Source organism: Cyprinodon tularosa, unplaced genomic scaffold, assembly GCF_016077235.1.
Source record: "Cyprinodon tularosa strain WSP-4 unplaced genomic scaffold, ASM1607723v1 ctg142, whole genome shotgun sequence".
Lineage (NCBI taxonomy): Eukaryota > Metazoa > Chordata > Actinopteri > Cyprinodontiformes > Cyprinodontidae > Cyprinodon > Cyprinodon tularosa.
This window is the reverse complement of record NW_024038243.1, coordinates 1,701,968-1,728,746: the sequence shown is the minus strand read 5'-3', so window position 1 is coordinate 1,728,746 and position 26,779 is coordinate 1,701,968. Positions and strand designations below refer to the sequence as shown.

At 40.0% G+C, this 26,779-nt stretch overlaps 2 protein-coding genes across 6 annotated transcripts; one reads left to right on the top strand and one right to left on the bottom strand.

Annotated features, from left to right (window-relative positions):
* Positions 1–260: 260 nt before the first annotated feature.
* Positions 261–14,946, bottom strand: anp32b (acidic (leucine-rich) nuclear phosphoprotein 32 family, member B). 3 transcript variants are annotated; one of them, XM_038278607.1, is made up of 7 exons: positions 14,714–14,943; positions 7,594–7,743; positions 7,387–7,509; positions 7,040–7,232; positions 1,720–1,844; positions 1,571–1,637; positions 261–964 (listed from the first exon to the last, which is right to left on the bottom strand). In XM_038278607.1, exons 1-7 carry the CDS (start codon positions 14,765–14,767, stop codon positions 885–887), a joined length of 792 nt encoding a protein of 263 aa, XP_038134535.1. In that variant the 5' UTR covers positions 14,768–14,943; the 3' UTR covers positions 261–884. The 3 variants fall into 3 exon arrangements, with proteins under 3 accessions (XP_038134535.1, XP_038134534.1, XP_038134533.1); XM_038278606.1 differs by having other exon boundaries at positions 261–967; positions 14,714–14,942; XM_038278605.1 differs by lacking the exons at positions 261–964; positions 1,571–1,637; positions 1,720–1,844 and adding exons at positions 4,702–5,103; positions 5,190–5,275 and having other exon boundaries at positions 14,714–14,946.
* Positions 14,947–22,701: 7,755 nt separating this feature from the next.
* On the top strand, positions 22,702–25,072 carry hemgn (hemogen). 3 transcript variants are annotated; one of them, XM_038278598.1, is made up of 5 exons: positions 22,702–22,850; positions 22,971–23,048; positions 23,244–23,322; positions 23,693–24,459; positions 24,543–25,072. In XM_038278598.1, exons 1-5 carry the CDS (start codon positions 22,814–22,816, stop codon positions 24,653–24,655), a joined length of 1,074 nt encoding a protein of 357 aa, XP_038134526.1. In that variant the 5' UTR covers positions 22,702–22,813; the 3' UTR covers positions 24,656–25,072. The 3 variants fall into 3 exon arrangements, with proteins under 3 accessions (XP_038134526.1, XP_038134525.1, XP_038134527.1); XM_038278597.1 differs by having other exon boundaries at positions 22,703–22,850; positions 23,244–23,334; XM_038278599.1 differs by lacking the exon at positions 22,702–22,850 and having other exon boundaries at positions 22,892–23,048; positions 23,244–23,334.
* The last annotated feature ends 1,707 nt before the right edge of the window (positions 25,073–26,779 follow it).

Sequence of the window (26,779 nt, the reverse complement as noted above, 5' to 3'; positions counted from 1 at the left end):
CATTGTGTTTGTTGGTCTCCATGTTTCTTGTGCAATAAATTCCTCCAAATATCCCCCTGGGGTCCTCCTACAACCACTGACCTGCATTCAGGCTGGGTTTTACTGAAGGGGTTCAGATTAAAAAGCACAAATTAAATATATGGACTTTTTTGTTTTTCCTTCTCCAATAACTCAAAGGGCGAAATGTAATTTAAAATATATTTTCTGATCCTATTCATTTCAGAACAGCAGAAAAGCGAAGCAGGGAGAGAGAAAAGCCAAAAATGTTAACATTTTATTTACAAAGTCGTTTTTTGTCATACAGAAAGTAAAAATGTAGCTACAACCTTGATTTGTGCAACAGGCCGCCACACTAAAAACCATGGCCTGCTGGTTGCACAGCTGCTATAGCAATAATTTTATTGGGGGGAAAAAAATAAAACAGAAAATAAGGGAAATAATAGACCCAACAAAGAAAAAAAAAAATTTAATCCAACAAAATATTAAAAACACAGACCCAAAACTAGATACCAGTCCCAAAGTCCTCACACGGGAATACATAAAGAGGGATGGACAGTGGAAACGTGGAATGCTGAGTGGTAGGCTGCCTGAGAACCTCAGGGTTAACGGGTGGGAGCGCAGTGGGGGGTGTTAGGTGGCTCTCAGTTCCTTGGTGGAGGAGGGAGAAAGAAAAAAACAACTGGGATTGTGGGAGTGGCAGATCCACTCGGCCCACCCGTCAGTACAGTCCTGCTCGTAAATAGAGCGCAGTGCTGGGGAGGGGGGACAGGTTGACGCAGATTAAAAAGGCGGTGCGAGTTGTTGGAGGGTCGACGTTCGGGTTTGTGAGGGTCAAAGAGGGAGAAGGGGGGAAACTCGGTAGGCTCTCTTTTTCAGTTTTGCGTTTAATCGTCCTCTTCATCGTCCTCATCGTCATCTTCGTCCTCTGGATCTCGCTTTCTCTTTTCGCCTTTTCCGGTTTCTGCTTCTGGGGGGAAATAGAAAAAAACAAAACAAACATGCATTAAATAAAAATATTACAGGAAATCAGAAAACTGCAGGATTATAAAACATCTACAGACAAAAAAACCCCAAAATGTACTGGATTACAATCTGAAGAACTCTAGTATATTATCATTGGCAAACCCTATTATCATATAATAGAATCCTTATAACATGCACTAGATAAAGTCTATAAACAAGTGTTTCATAGTGTTCAAACAGCATCACACCAGGAAAATAAAGTTTTAGAATTTGTTTAATGTAGTTTTACTGTTCTTTAAAACTAATAAAAATATAACCTTCTACTTTTACATGTATGAAAAAGTTTGTTTTCATACATGTCTTTTTTGGGGGCCACATTTTTTTTTGAGGCACCACTTCCATACAAACGCTGTAATGAATAGTAAATATGAGATAAATGATAGCAGAGTTGTTTTTTTGCTTAAGTCAAAATTAAATATATTTGTATTGAAGAGTTTTAGAAGTGCTGCTGTAACATCTCAGCAAATAAAATATTGAATATCTTATTGTTTTTGATCCAACACAACTTTAATCACCCAAAGCTGTGTAGTTTTGCATAACTACTCACCCTCATCGTCTTCATCCTCATCTTCATCCTCGTCCTCGACCTCTCCATCCTGACCAAACTCTTCATCCTTCATGAACAACGTTATCAAGTTAAAGACAGCAGACTTAAGTGACTTCACCGGTTCCAACAATCAATCACTTGGTTTTTACCTCGTCTTCACCGCTGACCTCCTCATCGTCCTCCTCTCCTTCTACCTCCTCTTCATCTTCCTCATCATCGTCCTCCTCGTCAAAGTCTTCCTCCTCCCCATCTTCATCCTCCTCCTCCTCTCCCTCTGTGGTATGAAGATAAAAAAAAACATTAGAAACTGCTGAGAGCGATTAGAGCAAAAGGAGCCGGTGCTAAATCTGATCTTTATTTCCCCTGCAGTCAGTGAATGCATCACAGCTGCTGTTTTTACATAGACCTAAAAATGATGCCTACATGTTTTAGATCAGACATCCAGAACCAGGTTTTACATCAGTTTCTATTATATTTGCCAAAGATAAAAGGTGCTAACGGAATTAACAGTAATGGTTATGTTTACATGCTTTATCTGCAGAAATTCATCATATCTCGCTATAAGAAACAAACTTCAATCACCGCCTGTAAAATCTTTGACCTTCAGGGGTATACAGCATGCTGTGCGCCGTTATTACTGAAGAAATGCAGTAAGAGCTAAATTTGGACGGGGCCAAATGGCAGACATGTCAGTTGTTCTGACAGAAAAGGGGCGGAAAAAATGCACCGCCGAGGCAGAGCAGAGCAGCCTGCTGTGCACTGCTGCACAACTGACTCTAAACATGGCTGCAAAATGCAAAACAAGGAGAAAAGATGAAGCCGTCTATGCTCACTGAGCCCACCTTGTGGAATCCAGGGGAAATGCCACAATCTTTAGATCTTTCTGTGACTTTATCAAAAGTGACTCCTGAAGAAACATATTTTTTCCCCCGCACTTTAAGGTTAAATCTGCTTTTTTAAGAAGAGTCTAACATTTTTTATTTTTACATTGAGCTCCTTTTCAAAAGGTTTTCTGCAAGTTTTGGTGAGTTAAATTCAAACAGTGATATAAAAAAAAAAAAAAAAGATGTGGGAAATTTGCCACTAATTATTTAATTGCTAAATAAGCCGATTTGTTGGACATACATTATAGTTTTAGGAGTATATAATCTGCTGACATATTATCATCAGCCTGTTAAAAGCCGAGTTTTAACAACAAATGTCTGTCTGAAAATATAAAAGAAAAACAAATTGAGTTGCAACTTTTGGTCCCCATTTAAAATTAACACAATTATTTTTGTAGTTCAAACATTGTAGATGTTACTTTACTGTGTTGCCTTAAAGGTTTGTGATTCTGGTGGCTTCAGTACTCCTGTGACCCACGAGGGGGTCATGACCCCTGCATTGAGGATCTGTTCTAATAATGAACAAAAAACATCCCATCTGATTCTACTAATAAACTAATAAATTAGGATAACTTTTGGAATAAAACATTTCTCAGACTATGATTATGTTCAATTAACTAGTATCTAGTAGTGTTTTAACTTCAAGCAGGTTTTAAAAATCTAATTCTAGTTTGTCCAGTTTTTCATCATTACTATGCCGACCATAAATGTTAATAGATTAAATCTGATATAAAGAAGTTTCTTTTTTTAATAAATGAGAGGTCAATGCAGCATCTGTATCAGTTATTAGCCACACTGCCCCGTTTGATGAAGATCATTAGGATGATCCAGTTTTACTGACAGCAGGTTATTTTCTCCTAATAACCAGAGTGGACAAAGATGATATGCATTAGATATGAGTGGGAGTTCTTTATCTTAGCCTGATAAACCAGACTAAATGTGAGATTAAATGTGTAACTTAGTCTGGCCCTGATGAATGAGACATTAGAACATAATTGTTGAGAACAACCTGTTGTCTTTCAAACCATGTCTGTGCCTACTGGCCAACGTTCTGACCAATGAGAGCAACTGACTGTGACGTAGTAAACGCTACAGAAAGCTGGTGGGGGAGTGTAAACAAACAGCCTGTCGGTAAAACAGTGAATACATCCGTCTTAAAAATGAATGAGCGTAGAGCCTCTTCCTGCTCACGTTTCAACGAAAACCCCAAGTCTAATCCTTCCAAAACTGATTCCAAGGCTGAGTCAAACGAGAACTGTTCAATAGTTGTTGCCATCCCGCCCTCAAAACCCCGCCCGCTTTGTCAAGAAACACATATCTGCGTTGTGATTGGCCAGCCAGTTCTCGATCATAGGGCATTGATCGAGGCTAGACCACTCGCAGGCAAAAACGATTTTGGCCACTGGCGGTTGGGGCTAGTTTACTAGGCTAATATGCTCCCCATCCGTCCCCCTTAGAGTACCCTGGAGTGCAAGGAAAGCATCCACAAGAGGTTTGAGTTGACGTGATACAAAAAAGGGGACATAAAGGAGCGGCACACCAAGCCTATTTCTGATTCATCCTTTGAATAGCGTTCAGAAAGTGCTCCTGCACTGATAATCAATTGACATGGTCTGTGGTTACCACCATCAAGAACGGCTGAGTACTTTAGCTACCAAAAACCTACATGGTATTTAGAGTAACTATTAGTAGAAAGCACTGGGGTATGGTTCATGTTTGCTGACTGGCTATGGAGCGAAGAGAGAGGAGGTTGCTACTGGGTTCGTCCAATGGCAAAGGTGATTTTCATCACCTGATCCAAGAATTGAGGCTACGCTCAGAAAAACACCAATACTGGTGAACTGCATACAGAGCAGCAGCTGAACCAAAACAAAGACTAGCAGCAGGCCCAGAGGTTTTGTGATCATATTTATTTCACACATGTGGTCTTACAAACATTTAAACCACAGAACTATGTACAGGATTTAATTCTTTTATAGAAGTCTAACAGAGCTCAGATCCAGAAATGAAGTAGTGCCCTCTGTGTCACATTTTGGATCAGCGTCATCCTCATGAGGCTTCCAGGGGGGTAGAGGTAACAGATTGACATTCAGGAGGAATTAACTGTCAGGTGGGGATGATCAAAGGAATGTGTAGATGGGGAGGGGGTTGCAATCCTGCCTCCTCCTTGCATAGTGGGTGAGGTTGGGAACACTGGTGGTGGGGGTAAGGTTGCGGTCGTCTACTGTTGGTTTTGTGAGCTTTCCAAGGTGTGCAGAGTGTTTAGAATGGCGATCTTAGCCTGGCCTGGGGTCTGTTACCGCTGTCGAGTCTCAGCAGCATCGGTACGATGCTCAGTGCAAAGTGGTACAACTCGTCGCCCACACCGTGCGGGACATAGAGAACCTGTGGCTCGTTCAGCAGTTGCAGAAGTCGATCAGCAACATCCGGTTTCCTTGTTGCCCGTCCTGATGCAGCAGTTGCTGCCCTGGGTGTAGCGGTCTTTGCTGCTCTTGTCAACCTAGTGGGTGGTGATGTGGCCCGGTCTGTTGGGCTCCGGGATCGTGAAGACCTTTCAGCTTTGCTCCGTGTTGGCTGGCCAGAGGTAGATGCTGCCAAACATTGCTGATGAATTTCACCAGAGACATCAGTGGGTTGACCGTCTGCTTCCTGCGATGTACAGAATTGCCTTAGCTTCAGGACTGGATGTATGGGTCTAAAAATGCCATCAACCTGGCATATTTATGCTCCCTCACCGTCTCTGCTTTGGAGCCACTTGGTAGGTTTTGTGCCCTGACGTAACCGCCTCGCAGGGTTCTCCATTTTGCAATGACCCGTTTCCCTTTTTTAAAAAAACCACACAAATTTATTGAACTCTGATTATTTTTAGAACAGGTAGTTGCCGTTGTTTGGGAGCATTGATGGCATGTGGTCATAGAAAAAAAAACACACCATGACCTAGTAGTCTGTACTTCAGCTACAGAAAATAAAATAAATAAAAATAAAACTAACATTCTCAATGTTCCTGATTTTCTTGGTGGAAGCAGACTAATGATTGGGTGTCATTGGTGTGGGGCACCGTGGGATGGGTGATTGAGGGATCTATACAAGATCAGCTTTACCCTGCAGCAAACAAGGATCCTCAACTACCGTTTGTCAAGAGCTCGGATGGTTGTTGGAAATGCTTTCGGTATTCTGCCGTCAAGGTGGAGAATACTTCATCACAACTTGCTCCCTGATAATGTGGACTCCTTTGTGATGGCAGCTTGGATGCTCCACAACTTCCTGCCGAGCCGAAGAGTGCCTAAGAGGACCGACATGGGCTGCTGCCTTTCGAGAATATGGCGAGACAACGCACATCGGCTACAGCCAGAGCCGTTAGGGATGCTTTCTGTACCTACTTCAACTATCCAGGAGAGAGGGTGCTGTGGCAATACAATGGTTTCAACTGAGCATTCTGCTGTAAACGTAGCAAGACATAAAAAAAAACTGCAAACATTACATCTGTTGTATTGTTATGTTACTGTTACTTCTGTTTCTGTTCAAACATAGCTAGTCTACCTCCAATATAACATATAACAATACACATGGTGACAAAGGAGGAGGGGAGTTTTGTGTCGGAGGTCGTGGATGAGTCTCCTCCGTCATACATTTTTTATTTAGAGGAGGAAAGTGGGGATGAAGATGTTGTGGAAGAGGACGCCCTTGCCTCGCAACGCTGCCAGTTCTATTAGCTCTACGCCTGCTGAAGACACAGACGTCCATCCCAGTGAACACTGTGACGGAACTCAATGGGAAAGGAAATTATTCTTATTTTAAATGTTGCGTATGTTCGCTGTGACAAATGCATCAAGATGCTATGACCGAAAAAATGTGATTGACAGATGACCTTTAATATATGATTGGCTGAATTTAGGTGTTCAGGCTGACGTATAACTAACTGGCCTGCATAAGATAATGATTTGTCATTTAAATATGATTTCCCTACAACTTTAAAAAGCAACTTAAGACGCTGCTATTTAAGCAGGCTTTTAATTAGACGTGTGGTTTATTATGGCTTTGTTTGTATGTTTCCATTTGTTTTTAAAATGTTGATATACATTGTATTCTACATTGTTTTATTGTAGTACATTTTTACTTTTTTTTTTTTATCTGTAAAAAGTGCTATACAAATAAATTTACTTACTTACACTGGAGGACCAGTAGTTTGCATTCAATGATTAAATAAAATGCTTTGCTTTTTTGGGGGGGTGTTCAAAAATTATGTATTATTTGTGGTAACCTATTTTATTTTGACAAACCAGATCTTCTTAACGTTCTTTTTCCTGTTTGATACGATTGCAATTGCTAAGGCTGACCCGGCTGGATTTCAATGGACCGGAACAGAAAAATAAGTCTGCTCCGTATGTGAAGGACTGAGAAAGCGCATATGGAAGGAGACCTTTGGAGGAGTCACGGTTGATGTGGAATTGTTCCCATTATTTAATGTGACTTGTGCTGGACGTATGTGAGTGGAGCGGTTACAGAGGATGTGGACTCTGAAGGTAACTTAGAGCCTGGAGGCCATTACTATTGCTTTGGATCAGACTCTGCTACAGCTTCCTACCTTCATCCTCATCATCATCTACGCCGTCGCCATCCACCTCTCCGTCAGAGTCGGATGCTTCCCTGTCCTCCATGTCGTATCCGTCCAGGTAGGTGAGCTGAGGCAGCAGCTTGAACACGCTCTCTCTGTAGTCGTTCAGGTTTGTTACTTCACAGTTGAACAGGTCCAAACTCTTCAGGTTTTCCAGCTTTTTCTGCAGACGCACAATGCAAATTAAAACTAAATGTTTGCATACAAACAAAGAAAAAAAACAAATAAAACGGTCCCTAATTTTGGTCAGTTAGTAGCTGTTTATATAGTATCTGATGTAAACTGAATTAGGGTGCAGTTAAATCTAAAGAACTGACCAAAGGTTCCAACGTGCTGATGTCTTTCAATTTGTTTCCGCTCAGGTTTAGATGTGTGAGGTTGGGGAGTTTCTCTGCTAAAACGTCGAGGCCGCCGCTGATTCTGTTGTCGCTCAACTCCAGCTGGAAGGGAAGAGGACAGAGAGGTCAACTGTGATGTCCTTGGAAAGTGACAGGAGAAAGTGAGAGTGAAGAACCTGGCCTTACCTTTTTCAGTTTTGCTAGTTTAGGCAGGTTGGACACTGAGATGAGGCCGACATTTATCAAACTGAGGAACTCGAGGTTGACGAACTCGGCTGTGAGGCCTTCGATTTTCCCTTCAACCGATCGACAATTATCGAGGACGAGTTCTCGTACCTGAAATTAGATCAAAAGAATGAGTTATAGCATTAATAAGTACTAAATGCAGGAGTTATACATTTACCTGCTGTATGGTGAATAAATAGTTAATCATTGACTTCCAGCATGATGCAATCTACAACATCACTAATTGGGGTAAATTTATTCCAGATAAATAGGCTTCTTTTTTCATTTACTTTTAAAAGATAAATAAAAACTTCTTAAACTTTGAGGCATCCCAAAACATGATTGCACTGTAAAATGTTAACAGTAATTAAGGCATTTATACCAATAAAAACAGATTTTACAGCATGTTGTTGCTTCTGTGGAATCACTGCTCCATCACTGACGGTTTGGTCCAAGGCTGACCCCACGAAAAGTTGTAAACAATAGAGGTGGCAGAAGCCCACATCATCAAACCTCCACCACTGTGGTTGACAGTAGCTAGTAGTAGTGTTTGTGCGTTGCTAGTTTTGTTTGATGAGTTAAATACAAAAAAGTGAGATAAGATCAAATATTGAACCATATAAACACCTTTAAAAAAGAAAAAGGAGAGAACCTGTTTTAATTTTCATTAATATATTTCAGTTTATTGACATGACAAGAATTAAAACGTTTTTATTTATATTTCAAATACATGTCCTCTCCCTCCCTTTGAAAGTTCATTCCACATTTTCCCAAACCGAGTATAAATTGTCTAACTAGAAAATAATAAAAACACACAATCCTACACTGGAAAAGCAATCTAGAATTAAAGCCACAAGTGGCATTGGGCGGCCCTCGCAGCTCGCACCGCCTGGTATGTTGCGATCGCGGGAACCAAGCGACCTCCACCTCCACGATCCTTCCCAGCCTATGCTCCTGCTCTTCAGCCTATGCCTGCTGCTGCTTCTCTTCATCCTCCCCCTCCTTCTCGTTCTGCTGCTGCCACTGTTTCTTATCCTACTCCTGCAGTTTCTCCTCATCTTCCTCATCCTCCTGCTAATTCAGCTTCTCCTCATCATCCTCCTGCTTCTGCTTATCTTCCTGTGTCTCCTTCTCCTCCTCCTGCTGTCGCTCTTGCTGCATCTCCTTCTCCTCATCCTGCTGTCACTCTTGCTGCATCTCCTTCTCCTCATCCTGCTGCTGCTCTTTCTCTTCATCCCCTGCCTACTGCTGCTTCTCCTGATCCTCTTCATCCTCCTTATCCTGCTTCATTTAATCCTCCTCCATTCTCCTTCTGCTGTTTCTCATCCTAATCATCCTCCTCCCCCTGTGCTCCTTCTCTTCATATTCTTCTTCCTGCTGCTGCTCTCACTGCATCTCCTACTGGTGTTTGTTTCTCATCCTCATCATCCTTCTCCTCCTCCTAAAAGCATGGCTTTGGATGACTGGAGTTAACAGTTTGATGCTTAGCCACGCCCACATGCTCCCATGTAGAATAATAATTTTGATAACTTTTAATCTGCTATGACTATAGTCCATGTAAAGTTAATTTAAAGTCTCAAACTCAAAAAAAACCAAGAGCCCTTCACTCAGATATGTCATGACCTAAAAAAAGAAAATGGTATCTTTGATCCAAAATGGCCCATTTCTTGTTGGGTGTGGACCATGGCTCCAATATACTTTTTTGAGCATCGTGTTCGGTTATACAAATTTAATAATCCTTAATAAAAGCAGGGCCTGAGGCAGTCATACTCTAGTCATACTCTAACGGCGAGAAGTCTGATTTTGATGCTTGGCCACGCCCACATGGTTTGTCACAGCAAAAATCTTTTGATTACTTTTGACCCCTTATGTCTTAATTCGAGGCTCAGCAAGTTAGAAGTTTGCCGCCCTCTTGCTCCTTCCCAGCCAGCGGAAAAGGCGCCACGCTTCACCTCTGGACCAGCCGGAGAAAACCACAGGTTTGGTCAGGAAGGGTTAAACTAGGGATAAAATATAATATCTGGGATGAATCTCATCTGTGAGATAGATGCTGCGGCCATCTCAGGTGGTCGGTCAAAAGTATATGTTCAAAAGATGGAGAAACAGCACTGCCAAACTCCACGGTTAGCGGTAATACACCCTACTCAAAACAAAAAAAATCATTAAAAATCCATAGTTTGCAATAAAATCCTGAAAAAAATCACAAATGTCAAGGAACACATCTTGCATGTCCTAGATTTTTTTTAGATGATTTATTAAATAATTTAAAGAAAGAAAAATCTTTAAACTTGAATGCCATATACTGCGGCAGTTGAAAACCCCATAAGATGCTCAAACATGCATAGATTCACGCCAAACTTGGCAGTACTTTCTATAATCAAAGGATAAATAACTGTTCCAATTTTGGCTAGGATTGCTATAAAACTTTTTGAGATACAACACTGTCTTGTTAACACAATCTTTTGAAAAATCAGAGTGATGGACTTTTCAGAAGAGCTATGCTGTGTTTACCATCAAACAAGTAGCAATTAGAGGAATATATTCCAAAAGTCCTAGCTCTTTTGGGTAAACGACTGATTTTTTAGAAATATTTTAACATAGTGATTCTATTTTCATAAGGGTGCCGTTTGATTCAAAATGGCCGACTTCATGAGAGGGTTAGACCATGGCTCCAATGAAACTTTTTGTAGGTGGAGAGCTCATACAGATGTGTGCCAAGTTTCATTATCCTAGGAATGAGCATGGCTAGGGGCTGAATTATTTCCTGGCATTATCTGTCCACTTGACCAACTATTAGGCGAGAACGCAAACTTTTGAAAAATCAGAGTGACGGACTTTAAAGAAGCGCTTTGCTATTGTAACTAGCTTACAGCAGGCTTTGTAAAGAACGTATTTTGAAAGTTTTAGCTCATTTGGATAAAAGGCTGATTTTATACAATTTTTTGAAAAAAGGTCAGTGCTTTCACAATAGAGTAAATTGTAATTCAAAATGGCCGACTTCCGGTGGGGTTTAGACCATGGCTTCAAGAGGCTTTTAGTTAGGGCCTGATGAGATGCAAATGTGTTCAACGTTTCAATATTCTAGGACTAAAAACGGCTTGGGGCTGGTGGTTTGAAGTTTGTTATTTCTAGGGGGCGCTGTAGTGAAACTAAGCCCCGCCCACAAAATATTGCTCTGGATTCCTGTTTGGAGTTGGACTAGGATCATCTCTTGTGATTTTGGTGCAGATCTGATTAATAATGAGGAAATGAGAGCCAATCGTATTTTCATGGCGAAACGCCTCACTTCGCCATGGCGCCACGGCAACACCATTTAACTCAGACTCTCTGTGCTTTAAACGAAGTTAGACCAACATGTTTTCTATCATCTGACAAATTTTCAAGGTGCTGGTGTTTAAAATGACTCAAAGGGACCCTCCCAAGTGAAAAAAGTCACTTTCTTCCCTTAGGGGGCGGGGCTTAGATGATGTCATCATTTGACCATCCAGTATGGTCAAGCACCCAAAGGGGCTCCTTACTGCCAAACGTGGTTTGATTTGAACCTTTTTTCTAAAAGTTATTCCACTTTGAAATTCTTCAAAAGTACCCTAACTTCGGGGCCCCTGGGGACCCCTTAAACATGCTCAAAAACGAAAACCTTTGATAACTTTTAATCTCCAATGCCTTAACTGCATAATGACCGAGTTTGAAGCCGATAGCTCATAATCCCTAGGAGGAGTTTGTTAAAGTTCGACATGAGCGAAAATGAAAAATGGCCAAAAATCGCACTTTGAGCCAAAATGGCCGACTTCCTGTGGGTTTTAGGGCATACCTCCAAGAGACTTTTTTTCATGATTTGAGGAGATCTACCTGTGTGCCAACTTTCAAATCTCTGGGACTTACAGTTTCCCCCAACTCACGTTAGGGGGCGCTGTGGCGTAATTTGGGGGCGGCCATTTTGGATTCCATTACAGACCGGCTATTTCACGCGGGGGACAATTTACTGCCACGTTTTCCTGAGTTTTTGAATATGCGAAGTCCCCGTAAAATGCGTTCAAAGTGCTACAAGAATCGTAATAATAATAATAATAATAATAATAAGAAACTTTCGAAATACAATAGGCCTTCGCAGCGCTTTGCTGCTCGGGCCTAAATATGTAAAAATGTCTTAAATTAAGTGTATTTACCCTTAATTTGAATAGGTAAATGAGATACTTTGCCAATGGAATGAGTATTTTTTACTCTTAAAATAAGATAATTATTAGATAATATTCACTTGAAATAAAACAATGCAGTTTTTTTTTTTCTTTTTCTTATTTTACATGTAAATTGTCTTTAAATTTATCTTTTACCTCCTCAATGCAAGGGGGAAAAAATCTTATTTAAAGAAAAATATCTTATGTAGATTTCATTATTTTTCCAGTGTATGCAGTTAATTGTTCTTTCAGGGACATTTTGTGGGATAAACATGAGAAAAGGCGCATCGAAAAGGCGGAGTTCGTTTGAGTTTGCCTGAACTCACTGGTTGCGCAATTAAAATGTTGGACAAAAACAATGAATACTGCGACTTAGCAGAGGAAAACCGTCCAAAGGAATGGCGTTTCTGGTTCTAATAAGACTTTGTGTGTCCTTCAACGAGGCGACATTAAAAACTACCACCTTAAAACAGACACCAACTAAATCAGCAGCTAATAGCTTAGCTGATGCCCCCACTAATGGAAAAATGCAATGATTTTTTTTGAAGCTAGCTGGCTACAAGCTAGCCATTGCCCCCTTTTATAAAAGCTGCGGAGCAGCAGAGCAGCTGCTACAGTCCGCCCGCCATTAGACAGCACTACAGCAACGGAAAAGGACTACCAACGCACCCCGACAAAGATTCTTCCTTTTATAAAACCAGCTTTCATTAAGGGGGTAAAGTGGAATATTCATCGTCGAGTGAACGACCCAGGTTGTTCAACGACTCGCTTTGAGGTCGAAATTGCGAAGGAGAGAGAACGGAAATTTAGTAAGGAAAAACAGAAAAAAAAACAAAGATGGAGACGGTTCCTCTCTGCCAGGGCTTCAAAGACCACTGAGCGACAAACATGGCGACTCCAAAGCTACAGTATGCAGCTCTCCCATCACTCCAATGGCGGAAAGATGATTAGAACAACTGCTTGTAGAGAATTAAAACTAAACAAAACGTTTCTAATATACGAAAAACGTTTTTAGTTCAAGTGTTGCTTAAGCGGAAACGCCGGCCGTCGAGTTTTTTCGGTTACCCACGCATGAAGCGTGGAGCGTCGGATCTTAATGTCACGCAGGCAGGCAGGCTGGCTCTGTCTAAGAGGCCGCTACCCAACCAACAATATTTACTTAGCCGCGAATGCGACTTTTGGCAAGATTCTAATAACTAGCAAACACAGTCGTTGTATTTTAGGTGTGCGGCTGTGAGAATTTTACCGTATTTGACTGTTAACGCGAAGGGGGCAATATGGCGATTTTGAAGTTCGCTTCCGAATTGTTACTTCGTTGTGTAAAGGTGTTTTCTATAGCGCTTAAAACTGTATGTAAAAGAATGTAACTGTGTAAGATTAAGATATTACATACCCGATCCAGAAACTATAATAAAAAGATCCAGCTTAGAGGAAACTTAATTACTAATATCTGTAGATGGATTTTTATGTTTTCCATACAGCATGAAAGCATGGCTTTCGTTTAGCATTATCACTTTCTAGACTTGAGAATTTATAATAAAAATAAAACTTTTCTATAAAAATAAATACTTCTGAAAAGTATACGAGGCAGCTTAAATGCCAACAATGGCAAACAAATATGCCTTTTCTGGATATCAAACTAGTTATTTGCTAACACTGCAACCTTTACATATCCTGTAACCATTGCAGATTCATAAATTCAGATTTAACTATCTAAGATTTAAAGCTGAATCCAGTCTACAATGGTTCAGAAAATAAGTACTTCACAAGTAAGTAGTAACCTAGACCACCAGAGAGTTGTAGTGTAGATTAATCAGTGCAGGTTTAACTTCTGCATTCTACAGAACGGAAAGAGCTCATAGGCTAACCCTTTTTTGTCTTTTCCGGAAATGTTTATTTTGTGTGAAATAATTAAGTCCAGGTGTGACCCGTGCTAAATACTGTAAACTAAAAACTACAGCTAACATGCCCTTAAAAATATATATGAAAAGGCCCTTTACTGAAGAAGCTGCGAATCACGAGCCAACTTCGGGGTGGTGGTAATATGGCGGGAACAAATTCCTAAGTTAGCTGGCCGGGTCTCGAATAATGGCAGCGCCTGATTCCATTTAAAAAACAGCAAAATTTCAGAGTCTAGATAAGGAATACAGCCTGCGATGTTATACGAAGCCTTTAATACAAGCGGCTTTAGCAGATTGGTATATAAACACAATAACGGCGTCATCTTTTATTATACACACTCAACAAAAAACAGACATAGGGAGGGTTATTTCGTTAAAACTGTATTTACTGTCTATGTAAGGAGAATCTCACGGTATGAGTGTTTTATTTTTTGTTTTCACCGGTTAAGTGTAAAAAATGTCGCATTTACAAGACATTACTCCCACGACCGATTTATCAGATCATTCAACTCGATTTAAAAGGTGTAATTTCCGGAAATCTGCATTAGTTTGCCTAAAAAGCACCGATTTTTTTTTTCTTCTAGCAGTTGAGCTAGCAGCAAACATGGCTTCCGAGGAGTGTATTAAAATATAGCGCCGTGTGCATGCCAAACGGCGGCGGAGGAAGCAGCAGAAATAAGTTTTCAGGCGGACCGAGGCGTGTGTGCAGCGGCCAGCGGAGAGGCTGCGAAACGGTTAAAGCACCGCAATAATAATGTCAGCAAACTGAGGGGGGAGGAAGAACCGCCGTTTGAAAGTAACCATTGAATACAGCTTTTCTCGTCTCGCTGCCCCCTCTGTATAATACGCCCAATCCAGCAAACACTACGGAGGGATTAAACAGGGTTACTGTTTTAACTCTCTGCTACAAAGGAGAAACACACAAGCTGGAAACCCATGTGGTCACCGTTAGCGAGGGGCTAGCCTGAAAACTAAAAGGCTGCTTTTAAAAAAAGCACGACTCACATCAGACGGTGTCCTGTTTCTGAGCTCCAAGTGGATCCTCTTTTTCATGTCCATCTTCCCCCGGTGGAAGTGAAACTTTTCCGCTCTCTCGGCTTCTGCTGGGATCTTCAGTCCAAATCGGCAGAGATGCCCCTTATGGAGGGAGAATACAGTGTAATGAAGTGAGGCGAACGCTAAGTTAGTCGGAGAGAAGGGGAAACCATGGAGGGAAACGGGACTGAAACAAAATATATGCTCAACAGCGCCCCCCTACGCCCAGAACCGCCCATCGCCTCTGAATGGGCAATGCAGTGAGAAAACATGACGCGGCTCCACCACACGGAGCTGCGCTGCAGCTGCTGCCAAGAAGAAGAAACAAGTTTAAATGTCAAAATAAACCATCCAAAAATCCTGATAATAAAGTGTTATTTTCAGATGTTTGTGTTAAACAAACCAAATTTATTTTAGATGTAGTTTGTCTCATATGCCACCAACCACAAGCATTTTATTTTTTGGTTTTGTTTTTTTGTTAAAGGCACTTTGTTTTAAACAAATCCAGACACAAGCATCTGCATTATTCCAGTGACATCAATTCTCCCCTTTGTTCATTTTTAGTCTTATCCTGCACATTGTCCCTGTAGGGTCCAAACCAAGGGTTTCACTTTGTGATGAAAGTTGGTAACTTAACCTTCAAAAGGGTTTGTATTTTCCAAAAATGAGCTCAAAGATATATTTATTGAATGCGTTCCTACTGTTTAGAACACAAAAGAACAAAAATACACTGATATTTATATTTATGGGTAGTTAGACATTAGTATATCTACACAATTTCATCCATCCATCCAGAAAAATGTGGATTGATTGATGGATGTTTTACCTTTCTGCTACATCAGTGATTATCCTCCTTTAAAAGCGGCAAAATCAAATTGTCCCACATATTGTTGAGAGCCAAGGTCTATGTATTGAAATTATTGGTGGGGACATGTCCACAGCAGGCCAAAGCTGGTGGGGACATGTCCACAGCAGTCCTTCAGAAAGTTACGCCCGTGCTCCAAACACCTCATAAAATGTTTAAGGGGGGCTCAGGGGGCAGCTGTTTCTACTTTAAATGCGTACATGTTTTCATGGCATTCTTCTTAAATAGTTATATTTTTTGAATTAATTATTATTTTTCTTTTTATTCTCTGGATTGTTTTTTTTTACTCCAGGCATTAATACTGTCCAGTTTTCTCTCTGGGGAGTTCTACCCCTGGCTTGTTGCTCCCTGCTTAGGGATCCATTTGCTTTTTACCGAGTCCAAAAAATGATTTGGTGAGTCACTGGAACAAGAAGTTTGGTATTAAAATAAAATAATAAATACATATCTATATATAAATATAAATAGGCAGGGCCATCTGATTATGGTTATTTTCAGGTACTTGTTTTTTCTTTGTTTCCTCTTCATTTGCTTTTTTCTTCTTTAAACCATTTACTTATATCTTTACAGTGTTTGCTATTACCAGACTATTGATGCTTGAGCCTCTAATGATGTAATAAAAAAAAAACTTATCACAGTCATGCAGTGGTCCTTCGTACTCTTTTAACCAGCTTTTTGTCATTACTGCACATTTTTCAGTGAAAGTGAAGATATTTTCCAATAGTTTTAGACAGCTCTCTAGACTTTTTCATTTTTTTAGAGTGCAGCCTTGATAAAGGTAAGCAGCAGTGATAAAAAAAAATTGTGATGAAAAAAAGTGATGTAAACATCTGACTGTATAGTTCCAGTTCCAACATTCAGTTTTTTTTTATGCCTTTCACCTCCATGTAAATTCATTTCATTTATACGGTGTGATTCAGTTTTGAATTAATGCTCCTCATCCTCAAACACCTTATCTGATATTAATTTAAAAGTAAACCTAGAGTTTTACACAAACAAATATTATTCTGTATGTTAAAAGTAGTTAATTCCCCATAATTCAATGTTTCCTCCCTCCTAACTTGTTTTTAAAAAACAAACATTCAGAAGATAAATTCAAATGGGATTCTTATCTGATAGATTAGAAGAATATTTCCTTAATCCCAGGAAGTAAACAATTTTCATGCCATCATACAGGTGCTGGTCATAAAATTAGAATATCATGAAAAAGTAGATTGATTTCAGTAATTCCATTTAAAAAGTGAAACTTGTATATTATATTCATACATTACATACAAACTCATATATTTCAGATGTTTATTTTGTTTAATTTTGATGATTACAAATGACAACAAATGAAAATCTCAAATTCATCATATCAGAAAATTAGAATATTGTGAAAAGGTTCAAAATTGATGGCCCCTGGTGCCACACTGTAATCAGCTAATTAACTCAAACCACCTGCAAAAGCCTTTAAATGGTCTTTCAGTCTAGTTCTATAGGCTACACAATCATGGGGAAGACTGCTGACTTGACAGTTGTCCAAAAGACGACCATCGACACCTTGCACAAGGAGGGCAAGACACAAAAGGTCATTGCTAAAGAGGCTGGCTGTTCACAGAGCTCAGTGTCCAAGCACATTAATAGAGAGGCGAAGGGAAGGAAAAGATGTGGTCGAAAAAAGTGTACAAGCAAGAGAGATAACCGCACCCTGGAGAGGATTGTGAAACAAAACCCATTCAAAAATGTGGGGGAGATTCACAAAGAGTGGACTGCAGCTGGAGTGAGTGCTTCAAGAACCACCACACACAGACGTATGAAAGACATGGGTTTCTGCTGTCGCATTCCTTGTGTCAAGCCACTCTTGAACCACAGACAGCGTCAGAAGCGTCTTGCCTGGGCTAAAGAGAAACAGGACTGGACTGCTGGTGAGTGGTCCAAAGTCATGTTCTCTGATGAAAGTAAATTTTGCATTTCCTTTGGAAATCAAGGTCCCAGAGTCTGGAGGAAAAGAAGAGAGGCACTTCATCCACGTTGCTTGAAGTCCAGTGTAAAGTTTCCACAGTCAGTGATGGTTTGGGGTGCCATGTCATCTGCTGGTGTTGGTCCATTGTGTTTTCTGAGGTCCAGGGTCAACGCAGCCACATACCAGGAAGTTTTAGAGCACTTCATGCTTCCTGCAGCTGACCAACTTTTTGGAGATGCAGATTTCATTTTCCAACAGGACTTGGCACCTGCACACAGTGCCAAAGCTACCAGTACCTGGTTGAAGGACCATGGTATCCCTGTTCTTAATTGGCCAGCAAACTCTCCTGACCTTAACCCCATAGAAAATCTATGGGGTATTGTGAAGAAGAAGATGCAATACACCAGACCCAACAATTCAGAAGAGCTAAAAGCCACTATTAGAGCAACCTGGGCTATCATAACACCTGAGCAGTGCCACAGACTGATCGACTCCATGCCACGCCGCATTGCTGCAGTAATACAGGCCAAAGGAGGCCCAACTAAATACTGAGTGCTGTACATGCTCATACTTTTCATGTTCATACTTTTCAGTTGGCCAACATTTCTATAAATCCTTTGTTTTTATTGGTCTTCAGTAATATTCTAATTTTCTGATATGATGAATTTGAGATTTTCATTTGTTGTCATTTGTAATCATCAAAATTAAACAAAATAAACATCTGAAATATATGAGTTTATATGTAATGTATGAATATAATATACAAGTTTCACTTTTTAAATGGAATTACTGAAATCAATCTACTTTTTCATGATATTCTAATTTTATGACCAGCACCTGTATAGCATGGATTAATGCAAAGAAAAACATTGAAGCAGTTAGTTATCACATACTTTCCAAAACATGTCATTTTTTCTATCAAAGTTTACAAGGGAAATATATTCCTTTATATGTGCAACGATGCATGGGTGGTGTCAGACACACACAGTATTTTAAAGTTCACAAACAGCTCAGCATGTAATGCATTATGACATCATAGCTGTTACATTTATGCTTTGTCTGGAAAAAATGTCCACAACTTCTCCAATAAACTCACTTGCCTTAATAATTCCTTGCCTTTAACTTCTCGACTGTGACACATGGCTCTGAAGGAGGTGGCTTTGGAGTAAAGAGAGCCTTGTGCATGCATGAGCTGGCAAGGTACCCCCCCCCCCCCCCCCTTTAACCCAACCCCCTTCAAGATCACTATAGTTATATGGACATAGAACACTGCAGGTTCCTTCTAAAGGTGGTGTCTGCATGGTTTGGAATCGAGAGAAAAAACTTTTCTAATATTTCCCAACCTTTAAGGCTGTCAAAGGAAAACCCTTCTCTTGTTACACCCATGGCCTGTGGATGGCGCTGTAGCATCACTGACTGGTTTCCTGAGGTCCTATCCACACAGAGGTTCCTCAGTTCCAGGAGCTGAATGTGGAGGAAAGTCCTCTCTGCCTTCTGGCCTCAGTAATTTGGAGGCCCATGCATACCTGGAAGGAGTCGGCATCAGCTCAAAGATTTATGCATTTTATCTTACAAATCTCTAAACATGAAAATACAGGAAGCTTATTTATTCATAGTTCCTTTTTAAACAGCCAGACTTTAGACTCATCCTGGTAGCAGCAATGTAATGATAAAAAAAAAAATCAAAACTTTAATTTCTTTCATTTTACTTTTATTCAAACTGAAAGAAGCTGCGAGTATTTTATTTCACAATAGAGAACAAGCAAAACACTGATTTTTGTTTTTATTTTTTTCAGGCTGTGTTGTCATTTAAAGAGGTCTGAATCAAAGTTTTCCAGTTTTGTTGTCTTTTGGATTTTGTTTTGGCTCAGTTTGCAAAGAACATCAGTCTTAAATCCATGCTGTAATGCAGATCTAGATTGTGAAATTTTAACAAGTGAATCACTCAGGCATAAAAAGCCTTTAGTATTACCAGCAGTCGTTGTCAATTTCCTTTAATAGGGTTATGGATTTAATCAGTTTTTACTTTTTTTGTCACACTATATTTCTGACTTTCAGCATTTAAAAAAACAACAAATAAACCAACTGCCCATTATTTATAAAAAAGCAGGAACCACTTCTATAGAACCTGAGAATCTGACATGCAGGAAAATATCATATGAACTGATAAGACTAAAATAGAACTTTATAAAAACAGGTTCCCCCAAAAAATCCAGAGCAGCTTTTCAGAATAATTCTAGAAAATACTTGGGTTATCTGGCAGGCCCAGATTCAAAGTTCTTTATGAAGTCCACTGCTGAATGGATGAAAAAAACAAACAAAAAAACAACAACAGTAAGGATTTAGTCTGGTCTAGTCAAAGTCTAGACTGTAATCTGATTAATATGCAGTGCCATGATCATAAATACGCTGTCCATGTTTCCAAACTCTCTTATTTGACAGACAGGATAATGATATTATAATAATGATAATGACATTAATAATAATGACAATAATGATAATAATAAAAAAACAACAACCCAACTCTGAAATGAACAGTGAGCTAAAATAAGTTTCATTGCTTGTACCAAAAATGCTTTAATCACAGTTGAATGGCTGACACTGGTTTTAGATGAATAATAACTTTGAACACTAAAGACAGATTTACAATTTTATGCAGGTCCATGCTGCTTGCTAAGTTAGCTATATCTCTGAAGAACCACACCGATACCAAATACACAGTGCAGTTTTAAGTCAGTATGGGCTGTTCTTACTATAGAGTGTGATGGGAAACTGGAGCTCGTTAAGGCCCAATCAGGAGAAGTTGAACAACTGAGGCAGATGCAAGATTGTTACGATACTGGTATCAGTATTGGTGCAACACCAGTCTAAAACGTTCCTTTTTGATAAAACTTATAGTTAGAGTGGCTCAGGTTGTCCTAAAGCTATCTCCAAAGTTATGCTGCTATAGACTAAGACTGCTGGAGGACATAGGGACAGCTTTAAATCATTTTGCTTCATTATATCTGTACTTCCCAGTTGAGAAACATTTGTTTGTTAAACTTTAATCCTCATCTTCTCTCTGCTCTTTCTTGTCATAGTAGCTAGATCTGGCCTGGTTCTGCCAGGGTCACCTGTTGAGCTAGTTCATGTTAGCTTTTCTTTTATCTTTCAGTGCTACCATGTTTATGCTGTATATATGCTTCTGCCTCCTTGAACCCCAGTCGGCCTCGGCAGATGGCTGCTCACAATGAGCCTAGTCCTGCTGGAGTTTTTTTTTTCTGTTAAAATTGAGTTTTCCTCCCCACTGTCACTGCATGCATGCTTGGTGTGAGGGATTGCAGAGAGTCAATGATGCAATGGTAGTGAATGTCTTCTGTCAGCAGATTTTCCTTAGATAGAAAACTTTTTAACAATCTGACTACATGATCTAATTAAATAGTCTGAGTAAAGTAACTTGAGATGAGATTTGTTGTGAGTTATGAATAAAACTAAATTATAAATTAAAAACTAAATTGAACCGAATTTTCATGTTACCTGTTTTGCTTTCTGTTGTTCATCTTCTAGGGAACCAGAAGATGAACCTCAGAATGCCAACTTTAAATCTCCTCACTATTCCACTAGATCAGAGGTCTTCAACAGGAGGTCCATGACCCCTACGGGGTCCAGGAGGTACTGCATGGAGGTCACGAAAGTTTAGGTTGATTAGACTTTGTTTTTATATTCTTCCCTTGCAATTTTTCCCCCTAATTGAAATGTCTTTAACATGAATCAACACACTGAAGTAAACAGATAAATGGAGGCAAAAGATGTCTCTCAGTCATCAATGCACACATTCAGTGACACACAGGAGCTCTTTCAAGCTGGGAACGGTTTCATTCACAACACCTGTCCCATTAACCAGGAATCAGAATCAGAAATACTTTAATAATCCCAGGGAGAAATTACTTTGTTACATGACTCCATCTGTAATAGAGTGACTCTAGGACCAGTTTGATAGAACACAATTTCATGCAATATATATAATTAGGGGCTTCCCGCTCCATCTAGCCATCAGTTTGGGGGTCATTGGCCTGGAAAACGTTAAAGACCCCTGCACTAGATCACCATCTGGACACAATCCACCATCATTGTCCATCCTCAAATGTCCTACCATTGTGTCTTTATTGCCCTGGAGAGGAACACCCGTTTCATCATCAGCCATCTGATGCTGATTCAGCCTGCTGTTCCTAAAAATACATTCATTATGGTCGCATTTACTCACATGGTGGCAGGAATGTAAACATACATTTGCACATTTAGGAAGACACAGGTCTAGCTCGGTGCACACAACAAGGAAGTTGACTTCCACTAAAGCAGCACTGTGGCTTTTTTTTTTTTTTAGCTTATCTCTAAAAAGAACATGGCAGTGAGCCTTAGCAGAACTCCATGTGAATAAACCAAGAGACTTCTTGAACTAGGTCCTTTAGACAGAAGTGTAGATAAGTAGAAAAACAAAAATAAAACATAAACTCAAACCTACAGCAGCTGTAAAGCACAGTGGTGGAAGCCTGTTGATCTGGGACTGTTTCTGTTGCCACAAAACGTTTAGTCAGTTGATGGATCTTAAACTTTTCTAGAGACATATGTGAGGCAAAATGAGCGGAAGGAAGTCACAAATTAGGTTGCTTCAATCACTTAAGCTTGATTGAAAAGCCGAAGTAGGACCTTAAATCAAGATAAATATAAAATAATTAGTTTTTTGTTTTCAGTTTAAGCAATATTGCAGATGTTACCACGTTTGATTTGTTTGTGACAAAATAAACAAAATCTTAAAATTTGAAACCTTGCCTAACCTAACCTAACCTCAATAAACTAAGGTAATGTTTGGGTAAATAAAGGAGGGGGAATCGATTAGGTTGGTTTTATTTATTTTTTTCTGAGTGGCTCAAACGCACGCATCAGGAGTCAACATGCGGTGGGCAGATCGAGAACACTCCCAACTGAGCGCGTTCTGTCAGAGATAAGAAGAGGATGAACCCTGCTGTAGTTTGAAGGCGGGATCTCTCTTTGTTTAAAACACACTTACTGCACAGTTAACCTCATCATAGAAACATATCAGCCATATTTTATGGACAGAACAAAACCTTGAGCTTTTTAACAGATGTATGAAATATTCAACAGGTGTCATGCATGCATTTTCCTCTTTTTTACTGTATATACACTATCATCCTCCCCAAACACAACTCGCTCCTGCTGTCTGCTTTAACAGCTCTGCGCCAACTCCTCCGGCTTTACAAACATGATAAGGCTGAGGCTGCAAGCACTCTCCCAGCTCTGTGAGTAATGTTTAACCAGATAATTCATCTAGGGGGTGGGAATAGACAACAGAAGTCATTTTTTTTTCTTCCTCTCTTTGCTGTTTGCTTGCGCGCCTTTACAGTTGAATTCATTCATAGCTGCAGCCAGAATGGAGGAGACGTCACAGCAGGAGAAAATACAAGGAGCTGAGGAAAAAATCCAGAATGAGGAGGAAGGTAATTCATTTTGTGTCCATGATTTTCTTTTTTTGCATGAGTTCTAGGAGGCTGGAGATCTGTCTTTGGAGGTTTATTTTAAAGCTTAACATTAAAAAAATGCTGAAAATCTTTCTATTGTGTAACAGCTGCAGATTGGGGCATATTTGAGTTTATGCTGCGTGACTAAAACATTTTTATTTGTGTTTGTTTCAGGAGGGATCCGCCGGCGACTGCGAGACAGAGAGCTTCTCAGGAAGAGAAAAGCTGAAGCAGAGGAGAAGGAAACTAACCAGTGGGTTTTTGGGTAAATTTATTTTAAGACAAAAAACCCTGTCAGTGTTCGAGCAGCATGGAAATCCTGCAAATCTAAATACTTCTGCTGAATATTTGAGCTAAAAGAGGAGAGTAGAAGTGTTGGCCTGACCCATAAACTGTCTGTGAATAACAGTGCGTGGCTCTAACACTATCACTGTTCTCACTTCTTATCTCTTGTCTCGTTTATATTGAATATGCAGCAACAGGGAAACCAAAGGTTGCTCTGGTGGGTCTACTGACGCTCCAGATCACAGACAAGGACTTTGTACTATTAGCTTTGCAAACATATCACTCTGCCCTGTGTCGGTGTCCTCTGCTGCTCGCCTTAATTAGCTGAACTCTTTCAGGGTGGAGAGCCAGAGGAAAAGGTCAAAGGCCGAAAACAAGAGCGGAGCAAAGAGGAGAGGGAGGCCCCGGAAGACTGAGCCCGTCCCACAGTTTCCAGTGGTTCAGGAGGAGGCAGGGGACCCTGCGGTGTTGGTGGTGCCTGTGTCTGCTGAGGTCGTCTCAGGTCAAATACTGAGCTCTCAGACCACCGTAATGGCTGTGGAGCCACAGCAAGCTCCAGATGTAGATGCACCTGCTCCTGTTCCGGTTTTCGGACTGGTCCAAAACTCCAGTTTTGGGAAGATAGATGTAGATTCTGCTCCTGTACAGGACTCAGTTCCAGTCCCAGTGAGAGCTTCCTACCCTGCTCAGGTCCCAGCACAAGCTCCATATGCCGCTCCAGGTCCGGTGCAAGCCACCAGTGCTGCTTCCATCCCGGCTCAAGCTCCATATGTCGCTCCAGATCCATTGCAGGCCTCCAGTGCTGCTTCTTATACAGTCCCAATCCCAGTTCAGGCTCCTAGTGATGTTCTGGTCCAGTTTCAAGCTCCTAAAGATGTTCTCAATGACGTTCAAGCTCCTGAAGATGTCCAAGTTCCTGATGCTCCTGCAATCCGAGGTTCATCCCAACAATCTGCTCCAGATGAAACTCCTGCTCCTCCCCGGATGGAAACTTTCTACTCAGAGTCAAAAAGCAGAGAGACCTTCGAGCAGGTTTTTATCGAGGATCTGGGGCCTGATGATGAGGAAGACTTCTCTCCTTCACAAAACAACAGAGCAGATGAGGGTAGGAACGTCATGGAGCAAGAGTCCTTTCAGAGCTTCTGATGATGTTCTCTCCTAAACCACCTGTCTGTGTATCTTTTCCAGGGTTATATGAAACACCTGCAATGAATGCGGCTGAACAAAACAAAATGTACTCGGTTCCAACGCTGTCCAGTCCTCCTCTGCCTCAGGAATATCTTCCAGGAAATCAGTTGTAAACATTCCTGTTTGGATGTTACTTCGGTCTAGATCAAACTCAAAACGTATTTTTTAGGTCACACTGTGTGTCTGAAGCTTAGTTGGGTCAGTGTGCATTCTCTTATTGAGGTGAGCCAGTTATTGCCTATTTGAAAAATGCTTGAATGCAAACCAGACCTGCATGGTTTATTTATTCTGACATATGCCTTACAGCGAGCTTTGTGCAAATTTGACTTTTTTTTTTTACTTTGCATTGCTTAGCTTAATTTTACTTTCTTTATTTAAGTGGGGTTAACCAGTAATTGTACTAAATGTTGTATTTGTAAAACAGGAGTGCAGACTTAGGCACACCTCAGAGGGACTAAAGCTGATGTTTGTAAAGTCTTTCATCTGATTTTGTAAAAAATAGAATAAATCTTATCGCTTAAATAATAAAAGGCTGGTCATTACTGTTATCTGAGTCCGGAAAACATGAATATTATTAAAGAAAAAAAAAATATATGATTGTGGTTTTAAAGTTCAGTGAATGATTTACACTGCAAAAACTGAACTGAAAATAAAGCTTTCTGACGTTCGATTTGCAATCGATGGAACGAATATCACTGACCTTAAAGTAAGATTATTAAATATTGAGCACAATAAGATAATGGAGATATTTTTTCTTATTTTAAATATTAGCGACCATATTCCATTGGCTAATTTACCTCAAATCAAGAGAAAAGAAACTTATAGTAACAATAAGAGGGAAAAAGTAAATCAAAACACAGTTGTACAAAGAAAAGAGCTGAAATATTCAGGAAGGAAGATATTGCATTATAATAACCTAAACCAAAGGTCACTAAATACTGAAACTCAATCAAATGGTGCCTCTATCAATCACTAATCTAAACTATTGCTTCCATGTATACATTGCATTATTTTTATATTTGCTTCTAAAGTAAATCTGTGTTTTTCTTCTGAAGTGCAAAGGATGTCAAATTAAAATAGTTTATATCTCTGTTTAAAGGTAACTTAAAATGTCAACATAACCCCCAGGTAACATTAATCAAGTCGAATGTGTGTTGTGCCATTATGCAATCAATACATTCAAAGGTATAAATGGTATTGATTGCTAATACATCTGCTGTTATCAGTAGCCTGAGGATAAACCTGTAACTGGGCTACAGCAAAATGTTGGTTTTGCACAACAGTCAGCTAATATAAAACACAACAAAAGTATAATTTATAATACTTTTATAATACTCATTACAGAAACTTTTTAAAATGTGCAAAAGGAGCGCTCAAACAAAAACAAACAAGAAAACAAGCAGGGATGTAAACGCTTCCTGAATTTATTGGGAGCAGCGATGTTTCTAAACTCTAACAGCTGCTGGGGGGAAGGATCTGTGATAACAATCAGTTGTGGATCTAAAATAGGATTTCAGAAACCCATCTTGCATATTCAACGTTCCCTGTTGAGATTGTTGGAGTTTTAGACGCACTTTATGGTCTCCATCTTGAGTGAATTTGACACCCATATCTGCGCACCCATATGTAAAGCAGCAGCTTAATAAAAGCACTTTGGTCTGACTGGGACGCCTGTCAAACTCCATCAGGTCCTGGTAGAGGTCTCTGGTGCCTAAGTGAAGCATTCTCTCAGTCTGCTGGCTTTCATTCTTTGGTTTCACTGAGTGTCGGTCGTTGCAGTTACCTCCTGAAATACTCCTTTAAATGTGATTCCACTTCGACCCCCGATCCGTGCTCTAAACATGGCCGCTGCTTGTTTAATCATTTAAATCCCTAAACTTACCGGTGCTTGGCTCCGGGTACTTAGAGATTCACTTCCATACAGAAAGCCCATGTTCTGATCTTCAGCCACAGATTAAATAATACTACTTATACTTCAGCGATAGTATCAAAGTGTTACCTTATTGTATCTCTTATACTATATCTCCTGGTTGTGCTGTTCTTTTTACATCTCTTTGCAGGTGATGAAGCAGACCGAGGATGTTTTATCTTATTTTTAGCTCCTCTTTCTTTCATCTTTTCTCCTTTTTCTTTTCCTGTTCTACTTTCATTGCAGTGTCCATATTATCTGTAAAACTCCCTGCATGAATTATAATAAAGCAATTTATATGCATAAATCAAGTGGAACACTATGGCGA

Coding starts and splice junctions, on each gene's coding strand:
- anp32b (XM_038278605.1), bottom strand. CDS start 14,767: ATGGACATGAAAAAGAGGATCCACTTGGAGCTCAGAAACAGGACACCG. Junction 7,744..14,713: donor GAAACAGGACACCGTCTGAT/GTGAGTCGTGCT, acceptor ATCTAATTTCAG/GTACGAGAACTCGTCCTCGA. Junction 7,510..7,593: donor AACTAGCAAAACTGAAAAAG/GTAAGGCCAGGT, acceptor CTTCCCTTCCAG/CTGGAGTTGAGCGACAACAG.
- hemgn (XM_038278597.1), top strand. CDS start 22,814: ATGATAAGGCTGAGGCTGCAAGCACTCTCCCAGCTCT. Junction 23,049..23,243: donor AATCCAGAATGAGGAGGAAG/GTAATTCATTTT, acceptor TGTTTGTTTCAG/GAGGGATCCGCCGGCGACTG. Junction 24,460..24,542: donor AAACAACAGAGCAGATGAGG/GTAGGAACGTCA, acceptor TATCTTTTCCAG/GGTTATATGAAACACCTGCA.